Genomic DNA, 11,155 nt, shown 5'->3' with positions numbered 1-11,155 from the left:
CCCAAATATTCTCTCCCAGCAGAAAAACTCTCCTGGCATGTTTTTTCTCTATTTGGCCGATTCTACTCTTTCTAGCCGCCTCCCGAAGCCTGGTAGAGGCTATGTTTAGACCGTCATGATAGGCAACTCGTAACCTATATGGATTCGTAACCATATATATTTATGAAAACTACTTGTTTACTTCACTATAACTGCCTTGGTATGAATTTAAGAAATTAAAGAATAGTGAGACTCTCTCCACGAAATTATTTGAATATTCTCGTAAGGTTTACGTGTAGAACAAAGTTTTAAAGAGGTTGTCTGATAGAATATCAACCATACCATATTTTTTGTCAACGGACACAGCAACGACAAAACATGGTGTACCCCAAATATATTTATTCGATCAATCTTGATTTGCAAAATCATGCTCAAAGCTTAATTGCTTTTACAGAGTCAAAAATTGTACAATACAAAAAATAGGAAACACACAACTACTATCTGAAAAAGTCTACTATTAGGCTTGCGATTATGTTTCTTTTTCGAAGGCAGTGGATAATGAATTGACCCGCGTTCTGTATAATGAATGGGTTTTTTGATCTTGGTAGAAACGTAGTCTTTTGATGATCTTCTAAATGATGAAAGAATGGAGAAATCGTGGCAATTGTTTAAAATAATCTATTTTGTCGTGTCTCATAGTGAGGACACTGACTAACAAAATGTATTTCATTTTCCACTGCATTCGTTGTGCAATATTTACATATAGTCTATCGAGCACGTGTAGTTTTCTATAGTGGCCCCATTCTATCTCTAGTGGATGTGATCTGTGATATCTATGTAACGGCAACTTGAAAATGCATTTTTTTCTAACCAACACTCTTCAATACAATGAAAATGGACTAAAAACGTCCATGTAATGTTTAAATACACGGAAATCACAAAATTAAATGGATAATAAGACTTGTTCAGTGATCCGAAATTTTGAATAAAAAAAAGTTACATATCATGAAATACGCTTATCTTGTGCTTCTCATAATGCTCTCCTTTACATAGTCTCTAGTATCCAACCGCCATTATCATAATTATTATTATAATATATTGATCTAGTATAGTATAGTAATATAGTATAGTATAGTAAAGTATAGTATGGCAATGTAGTATTACAGTATAGTAATAGTATTTGTTACTAAATTTAGTTAGGATTTCATGCGTACAATTCATATCTTTCAACGCATGTTTATCTCCTTTTGGTACATGTTAAAGGTTATATCATTGGACATAGCTGTAACTGATTAAAATAATGTATTAAAAATTAGCTCCTAATTAGCATCACTAACATATTATTACATTAAAATTGATAATTCATATGAAGGAAATAAACATATCCACAGATTGAAAAAAACTATGACACTGCCTACTTGCGTAGTCCAGTAAGAGGTTATATCCTCTTGCCTTCCAGTGAGAGGATATATCCTCTTTCCTTCCAGTGAGAGGATATATCCTCTAGCCGTCCAGTGAGAGGATATATCCTCTGGCCTTCCAGTGAGAGAATATATCCTCCTGCCTTCCAGTGAGAGGATATATCCTATAGCCTTCCAGTGAGAGGATATATCCTCTTGCCTTCCAGTGAGAGGATATATCCTCTTGCCTTCCAGTGAGAGGATATATCCTGTAGCCTTCCAGTGAGAGGATATCGATGTATCCTCTTGCCTTCTAGTGAGAGGATATATCCTCTAGCCTTCCAGTGAGAGGATATATCCTCTAGCCTTCCAGTGAGAGGATATATCCTCTGGCCTACCCAGTATCTTTCAATGGGTAAGTATTTGGATAAAGGATATATCCTTAAGTATGATTAATTATGGGTTCACCACACCACGAAGTGGTGGTGAACCCATATTGCTTTTTCTGATGTTTCTTCTCCTCCTTCTCCTTCTCCTTCTCCTTCTCCTCCTTCTTCTCCTGCCATTTTTTAAATGGATTCAGCTTCTTCATTTTAGGGCCTAAGGTCCTGAAATTTGGTATGGAGGTACAGTGGGCAAATACCCCTAGGCGTTTTTTAAATTTTTGTGATACAGGCTTTTAGAATGGTTTTATTTGAGTTTTTTGGCTGTGTTATATCAAATGTATTACTGTGTTAGTGTGCCGTGTTTACCATGAGTCATCACAATGGAATGCAGGGCATCAACCAATAGGCATGCAGCTTTCCTCTATACTTCTTGCTGATTGGCTGTTGGGATTTAACTTGATTAACACCTGCACAGAGCATTTCCATACTGACAGTATGTCTTTATTCAAGTGTTTTGGTAGGTATTTCAAGCTTTTTCTGCTCCAGCATTGGAATGCGGGGCATGAACGTTTTTTTATTTATTTTGAAAATCAACAGTTTGCATTATGCAATTAAAAATCCTAACCAATAAAGTAGGGAATAGCTATCCAACTGTTGTTTTAGTTGTATGTTACTTCATATTATAGTTATATCAATGTAAATCATTGTTTTCCCTTGTGTTTCTCATTCTTTCCCTGCCATGTCGTAAAATGTGGTGAACCCATCGCTGTATTTGCTCCAAAGCAAATATTGGCCTTTCTAGTTATTCAATCTTTCCTTGAGGGTATGTCCTTAGTTGTAATTGTTTGAAATCAAGATCCTGACAATAAAAATAATAAGTTGGAAAGGCTGTATTGTGAGAAAATGCAAAGCTTCATTTCCCCATTTTTTACGCCAAAAAGGGGGATAAATTGGACTTTCCCTTATTGCGCATACTTATCCGTTCTTTTCTTTGTTGTGCGTGTTAGTGTCTTTTCCCTTTTTTCCTTTTCTTATTCTTTTTCACTTGTTTAGACTTTTTGGCGGCTTTGACCCTTTTTAGATATTTTCCCCGCTCGCTCTCATATTTGAAAGTTGGATGTCCATCCACGATTGCTCTCATGTTTATTCTTTCGGTCACAAGTTTCCACCGACCATCCTTCCGTCCTTTTTGTAAAGGAGTCAAAAGTTCTTTCACCTATATAAAAGATAGAAACAAGAAATTTAGGACTGAAGACCTCTTAAAATGTAGTAATGAGAGAAAGAGAATTCAATTGTATACAAGATTATTTCCCTAGTTTTAGAATTTTAGAAAACAAAAATTCACATTCCTCATGAAACTCGATAATCCTCGTACTATAAGCTCCATCTGCTCTTACATTTACAACTGTCTTAAGAAGCGAGAAGAAGCAGAACCTGTATAAATGTAGTTTAACTATAGATATATTTTAGTCTACCATCGCTATTTGTCGTGACCTGTACTTAGTTCGCAATTGAGCAAAAATGTGCAATAAAGGTCTTTCATTCACTAATTGTGGACAATTGGACTGGATTCCACAAGAAAGCAGGCTATGATAAAACAGAAAACTAGGCGACAATTTACAACATTTTCTGCTTTTTTGTGCTACCTTTGACCTAAATTTCTGTTTATGTCTCCGATCTTCCTATCAGTCTGCGGTTACACCACTCCCCCCTCACTTCCTGTGACTCCAATTGCCCAGACGGTCATCAAAACGTCGACTCTTGTTAAACAAGTGGTTGTACGCGTATATAAAGAACCTGTCCTATTTACAATGCAGAAATTGGATGAATTGGATACTTACTACAGATTTTAGTACTCGGCAAAACTCGGCGTCCACTTCAAACTGTGAATTCCACCTGGACGCTTCCACGGTAAGGTTGGATCCCCCTTTCTTCAATTTAGCACAGTACATGTTGACGCGGCTGTTAACTTCCTTAAAATGTTGCACTTCCTCAAAGAAGTCTGGGCCCTGTGTGGTTGATGAATAAATGAAAAGCATCGTTAATTGTTAGACAAGCTAAGTTACACTATGCAACGATATATGCACAAAGCTGTTCAACCTTCTCTCCGCTTGCTCAACTGAATTTGTTACATTTCATGCTATAGATAAATTTAATTTCATCCTAGAAGGTATGTGTACAAATAGGTTCAAATGTGTACAAATAGGTAAATATATCAAAGAATGTTTAGACCTTAGAACAAGTAGTATTAGTTGACTCATCTATTGTTTTGTATGTAGGTTAATTTCGTTGTACCCATGTATCTGTCTGTATGTCTACTTGCAGTCTTAGACCTTACGAAAGTCGCTGTACTTTTTTTTGTGTCAATAAAGTTCTATGAATGTTATTACTAAGTTTGTATTATTACAAAGGAAACGAAAGGCACAAATAAAAACATTTTCGTATTACAGGAAACTAAAGGTGAATGTCCGTTGTTTATATCAGAAACCAGAGTTCCCCGATCTCATACCTTCGCCAAATGATGTTACTCTTTATGACTGACAATTTTTATTTTATTCACATGGATTTTTGAGCATTGGATAGGAAGCACTTGTTGTGCTTATGTAAATCCGCTGCTCATAAAACATAATACAAATGTAAGCATAAAGATGACATAAAGTATAGCATTAACATAAAATGAAAGTGGCTGGCGCACCAATACCTAGCATAACATTATTGAGATTGGTCAAATCTTCCAGAGTGGTGGATATAGTTAAACACAATATCAAAGATACGGCAGTTGGTAGGGTAAGGGAGGCTGGGGCTACCTGTAAGAAGTAAAGTACATAATGTGGCGTCATTTACGTTGAGTGGGTCGGAAAGAAGTATGTTTTCAAGATGAAGGCAAGATATGGATAACAACATTTTGGTCCTTTCAGTATTATAACATTTGCAGTGTAATAAATAGTGTTCTGGTGTCTCATTTGGATGCCCACATTTGCACTCGGGACTACTGATACAGTGATGCTGGAATAGGTGGTAGTTCAGACTGACAATTTGTAGACTATTCCCCTGATTGTGCGAATAGACCCTCATTTTCATGAATTATATAAATTTATCATATTCTCTGGAAAGACATGGGGTCTAAAATCTAATCATTACTAGGTCTCATCAAGACCTACCCACCTGCCAAGTATCAAGACAATCCATTTAAGCCTTCATATACACGAACGCCTTTGAAAACATAACCTTCTTGGCGAAGGTAATAACGCACGACTGGCTCTTACCTGTGCTGCGATCTTCCTCCACAAGGACTTGTTGAACGTGTCGTGCAGTAGATAGTCCACGGCTTTCCAGCGTCGAAGCATCGCAGTCTCCTTTTCAGATGGGACGTAGTCCTTGAACGAGTAACTTCGGTTGTTCTTCGTGATGTAAAGGACGTCTTGCAGTTCCCAACACATCAGACGTTTGAGGAGAACGTAAGACTCGTCCACGTAGTCCATCAGCATGACGAGGGTGAAGTCGGCTTCTAGTTCATTGACGTATCTGCGAGCTCGCTCCTTGAATATAAAAAATGACATTAGGAAACCTTGAGTTGGAAGCATTCAGTTGTTACCTCCGAATACGGAGGTTTTGCATAAAGATTTTTCTTTTGGTATGTGTGCTCGTATACGTGTGAAATGGGTTGAAATGGATAAGTTTGGGTTCTATCTGTCCCGGAGCAAAAAAGGCAATGATCACTTCTACATCTTAGAGGTCTCATGCTCATCTTCATCGTCCCCTTTGTGTCATTCTTGCGAGGCCAGCATTTCGACCCCCCCCCCCAAAAAAAGTCAGAGGTTTCTGACTGTAACTGTGACAGGTTACAGTCAGAAAGAATTTTAAGCTGTTAGCGACTTTCACGGACCTTCAGAAAGTGTATTAGGTTTCTGTGAATGTATTTGGAGAGGGTTAAATGATATAATTCAATCAGTACAACACCTCCTGAATTCCTCCATTTACCGCCCACTTACTCTCGCTGGGCCACTTTTGAGATTTCCTACGTATACTTTGTACCAATCATTTGTCAAAATCACCTTGCATCCACCATGCAACTAAAGCAATAAGTACAGGCAGACACAAACCCACAACTCAGCCTCCCCAAAACAATACTTCCGTGCCCAGAAGTAAAGGGCAGACACCACAATTGCGTTGCGCAGTAGTAGAGGCATGAAACTGGAAACGATTGTAGATAATATCTTTGAAAATCCTTTTGAAAAGATTGGTCCAGTTTGGAGATTTTTGGGCTAGAATGAACAGGTAGGGTCTAAACGTTCCTACCATTGTCAAATTCTGCTCATTTCACAAGTTTGGTGGGCGTAATGAGAGACCTGAGTGATGAGGTCTAGCCTGACCAGGGCGGATGGATACACGAGAAAATTAGGTATTATTAAAGGTAGGATTTGTTCACTGTTGTCAGATGTTGTAAGAGTTTGAGCTGGTCAACCCCCTATTTTCCTTCTTTCTTTGGGAAGCAGACCCTTGTGGCTTCCTGGTGCAGAAGAAGTTTTGAGATTGAAATGTGAGAAAGCACTTTCGTTGGGACTATTTCACAATTTCCCAAAGGTAATTGTACTGTCTGCCGTAAATGTACCTCGTCTTCCACTCCCTCGGTAGGGTAGCCCAAGTCAAAGGCCATGAAGTTCCGACTGGGGTCCCAGGTCACGTTAAAGTGAGCAAAGGTAACCTCGGACCGGTTCTTATACCTCCAAGGATTCTCCAAGAACGTCTTGACTGGGTTTTTAGACTTAATCTTCAGAAGTTGTGGAATGTAATAATAATTCATGGCAGACCTCAATTGCTTGCTTGGATCTCGTATGAGAGCTGTGTTTAAAATATAAAATAAGAATGGAAATATATTAAAGATAAAGAATATAAGCTATAATAGACAAACTAATGTTGAATTCTATATGAAAAATTGTCAAATCGGAATTATCTGTATCTTTAATTGGGGATGTTTTGGAGGAAAATAGATACATGTATGTCTCTTCATCTTCATCTTTGCCGGGGCTCAAAGATGTTATGTTAGCCCCGGCTACACCCCCATATAGCCCCTGATGGGGTACTTTAGGGGAATAATGTGAAATAATGTCTAAAGATGAATAAATAGTTTTTCAGAGATATTGTCCTCACAGATGCAGACTGAAATTCTGCATCACGTCACAAGTGTTGCTACATGTTAAGCACAATTCCTCGAGTTACAAAGAGGCAAACCACGGGAGATCCTTTGCTCAAAGTAAAGAAGGTATATCCTGCTCCATTAGTGAAATAGTGACAGTGATGTCTTGTCGAATACTGTTTAAATGTTTCGACATGTTGATTTTTCCCAACAATTCTGCCCCTGAGGCGTCACCAAAAATTTGCCAACAATGGAAAAACCTTCTTACATATGTAGGCAGTGTCGGCTGGGAACTTGGACCGTAGCCAGGTTTTGTTGTACGTAAAGTGGTTCATCAGGGCATGGTACTGTTCATCAGGGGTGTGGATGTATTCTTGTTCTGTAGGAGAGACGCCCCAAGAGAGGACCAGACCCTCGGTCGGAAGCATCATCGGTAGCTTGCGACTGATGGCGTATCTTTGAAAGATCGTGCAGGTAGTCGAGGCCCCGACTTTGTGCGGTGCGATGAAGACGTATTTCTGCCGTGGCCGGCTGCAGGCTTGCAAGGCCTCTTCTGTTTCCTCTCTGTGTTCTTGTTTGGTCAGAGCTGCAATACTGAAGAAGGTCGCTAGTCATTACGGATAGACGGCTACATTTATGTGTTCTGTGCATGTGTTAATACACCAGACTTGGATTTCTTTTGAAAATCTATCCAGTTGCTCGAGTAACTGTTTTCTTTACCTCATTACCTGGATGCCTAACCTTTATCGTCGGAACAATGACAATAATAACAAAGATGTCGCATATCAAATAATCGGAAAATTTTACTACAGAAGTCCAACCTTCAGGTGTAACCATGCAACATGGCCGACAGTACTCATGTTACAGTCAAATGAGTGCAATACAGCAAACTTTGCACCTACCCAATTCTTACCATGTAGGAAGTATCCTGCATGGTGTGATGCACAGGAATGATTTAAAACAGGAAAATTATTTAGATCGGTCTCTGAGTTACCTGTTCTTCAGTTTATGAAGTTGCGGCAGATATGTACGCATTGGCGATAGTCTATCCTCCAGAATGATCGTCACTATGAAGCCGAGCCCCGTGAGGAGTAACGTAATGGAAAGCGCGATGCCCCAGGATGTTGTCGCTTTTTTAATCATTGAGGAGAGCATACTGACGATCCTAGATAAAGATAACAATTGCAAGGACAAGATTTGGAACATTTGTTAAACTTTCTTTCCAACACAAGGGATATCCAAAGACAAATTAAATTCTTTTTGGGGTCGTGAGGCGTAGCGACAGAGTGCTCAACTCGGAACCAAAAGGTCCCGGGTTCGAGTCCTGAGTCCTCACTTCGCTCAGGTCAAAATGAGTACTGTATTGTCCCCTGTGTTGGTGGCGGCATTATCACAAGATGAAAAAAAAAACTTGAGTGTGCCGTCACCAGGTCTTGTGATTAGATGTTGGAATTTAAAAAAAAAATCAAACTCTACTATACTGGTTAATATGCGGATATTGTTTCTGAACGTTTTCGACATCCGTCAGTCTTCTTCAGCGTCACTAGAAATTCCAACACAGATGAACTTTCATGACAGTATAAATACAAGCACAGTAACCCGAAACATGAATTCCTGGTCTTAAAATATTCCCCACTTGAATCTTTAAGATTGCATGATACACTTCTCTGTTGGATTAAGGGAGCCCAGGCTTGTATTTATGTTCGAGTTCGGGCTTGCATGTGATGATGTGTCTGCACATTAGCCCCAGACTTTTTTTCGAACCTGAATCATATGTTCCACCATGTTTTTTTGACGTCATTCCAACTGAACGCGTGTTTGAATTCGGGTCACCGGCGGTCATTTGTTAGCCTGGGTTCCATCCTGGTTAGTTTACGTCCGCTCCCACAGTCGCTACCACCAACTGTGGGAGCGGGCGTAAACTAACCAGGATGGAACCCAGGGTAGTCATTTGTATATTTCCCCTGTAAACCCGCATTGTCACGCATTTTAGTCACGGATGATGACTTAATTAGACCTCACGCGCAGATGGGCCGTCCTTGTATACCCAACCATTAAGGCCGTGTTCATGTGAAGTCAGTGAAGGCGCTTTACATGTGGTTTACCCCGAAGCCGGTTTCAAGTGGCTCCATCTGAACGCTCCAAGTCACATTGAAAGCGCCTCGATCCCAAACCACTTCTAGAGGTGGTTTCGAATCGGTTTTTCCGCATCGCGATTTGCGTCTGAACGCAAAGTGATTTCAATGTGACTTCGCCTGGTTATGGATTACGGGGTGATATTTCTTTATGTATATGCAATGCCAACTTTAACGTGGCAGCAACTTAAAGAGCAGTAATGGTCAAATAATGTGTCCGTTCTAGGGCGAGCTTCACCGCCTCTGGCGGGACCACGTCGGCATTCGGCCGAGATACGCTGGGAGGGGGGCACCAGCAAGCAGGTCGTTGACCTCCGACATTAATAACACGCTACCTTGCGTGTTTTCATCAAACAACAATAGATGTAGCTCAGGCGAATTGTGATAGGGCACGGTTTCAAAGGAATGTGTGGCACGTGGACCAGATGTGAGGAATGCGAGTTACCCGAATCGCGGTTTGGGTGACTTCACATGAACAAGGCTTTAGAAGTATCAAATTTCCAGGCTAGGGCTTCAGAAAAAAATAATGACTTTTCTCGGAAATGTGCAGAACAGTGATGGCCAAAATAATTCAAGAGTGGATTTTGTCATATTCTTTTGTGCCAATTTTTAATGTTGAGTTCTAGCCCTACAAATATTGTTTCGGATGCACGTAAATATATAGCTCTGAGGGTTGTTTCAGCGATAATAATGGACTATTTTATTATATCAAATTAGTAGTTTTACAATGAATTTATTTAGGTACCTCTTGTAAATAGTAGAGCCAAACCACAGCAAAGCAAAATGGCCACCATGGCAAAAACAACAATGTGCGTTTTGTGCCGAGAATTGGGTCGGATCCGGAGTAGCTATAGCTCCGTGGCAGATAGCAACCTTCTCTGGGCGGCAGGTTATAGGACGGCTGGCAAAAGAACGCATTAAAAAGTCTACAGAATGCAGTATCAAAACTACCCCGAGGCCCTCACATGAGGTTAGGTTGGAGTCTTTTTTCAGACCTATTCTACCTTCCATCTCGGCTTTCAAAAGGGCCGGAGTATGCATGCTATTCTAACTAATTCCTACACCCAACTAGGAGGTGATGAACGTAAAATTTACCGCTGAATCAACATGTAACGTTGCGAAAGGAATTGTAGATCATGAAAAATACCTAAACGTCGTCCAATTTCCATATAGTGGGATTTGAACGGCACTATTATGATTATGAATGGCACCTCAAAAGAGGACGACCTGAACTGAACTGAACTGGGATTTGAACCATCGAACACATTATAACATATTTATCAAAGTTCACAAAATATTTGAAACAGGCATAAGAATGGGTTCGTTGAAAAAATATCACCCATGACTTTAAACCGATGTAACCGGAGGTAACTGAGGTAAGAGTTTAGATAACCTTTACCTTCGGCGTTGAACCAGGAAAAAAATATTCATTTACCTCAGATAAAGCCGAATAATGTTGTAGTTACACTGCGTTGTCCTATTTACTTCACCACTGTATGAAGTCAAGTCTATTTTGTTGTCTGAAATATGTGAAATGTTCCGAACCTGCCTTTTCTACACAGCTTAATGGCAGTAGAATGGCGCACAGGTACACCACAAAAACCTGTCTGCCTATTGCCATACATAATTTATAACCTTGGCTTAAGTAACATTATGCCTGACTATATTGTTTTCGTGCATCTAGTGGCCAGAAACTATAACTGTCACAATTTCTGTAAACCATTAGTCTAATAATAGGGCGTTCCCATCAGACAAATAACTGCTATTATTTTTGGCGAAGCCTCAGAGGCAAGCCTAATGGTATAGTACTGTGTGTCGTCTGCAAGGATCCTAGGAATTCGACAGGAATTTTGTCCACAGAAATGCAATGTTGTTGTTTTTTTAACTCAAGAAGGAAACTTGGTAGGTTAGTGGGTCTTCATGAGACCTTAAAATAAGTAGATTTTAGGCCCCCTAGCAGCTTGTTATGGTACTGCAGCGGGGCTTCCGGTTTCGATATCTCGTGATCTGGGCATGCTTAGATCAACATTTGGATAATTGATAGCTTTTGAGCTCGGGAAGAAGTGACATAAAGTTTGGGCAGCTTGTTCTGAAACTACAGGGCGTTTGGTGGAAAAT

At 39.9% G+C, this 11,155-nt stretch overlaps 1 protein-coding gene across 1 annotated transcript; it reads right to left on the bottom strand.

Moving 5' to 3' along the window:
- Positions 1-2,588: 2,588 nt before the first annotated feature.
- Positions 2,589-8,063, bottom strand: LOC109480965 (galactose-3-O-sulfotransferase 4-like). The gene is made up of 6 exons (XM_019783467.1): positions 7,897-8,063; positions 7,171-7,496; positions 6,378-6,607; positions 5,032-5,304; positions 3,607-3,774; positions 2,589-2,981 (listed from the first exon to the last, which is right to left on the bottom strand). Exons 1-6 carry the CDS (start codon positions 8,055-8,057, stop codon positions 2,769-2,771), a joined length of 1,371 nt encoding a protein of 456 aa, XP_019639026.1. The 5' UTR covers positions 8,058-8,063; the 3' UTR covers positions 2,589-2,768.
- Between the last annotated feature and the right edge of the window lie 3,092 nt (positions 8,064-11,155).

Source organism: Branchiostoma belcheri, unplaced genomic scaffold (assembly GCF_001625305.1).
Source record: "Branchiostoma belcheri isolate BF01 breed outbred unplaced genomic scaffold, Haploidv18h27 scaffold1, whole genome shotgun sequence".
NCBI classification, from domain to species: Eukaryota; Metazoa; Chordata; class Leptocardii; order Amphioxiformes; family Branchiostomatidae; genus Branchiostoma; species Branchiostoma belcheri.
Note: the sequence above shows the minus strand (reverse complement) of the source record. Positions and strands in the feature narration are given on the sequence as shown.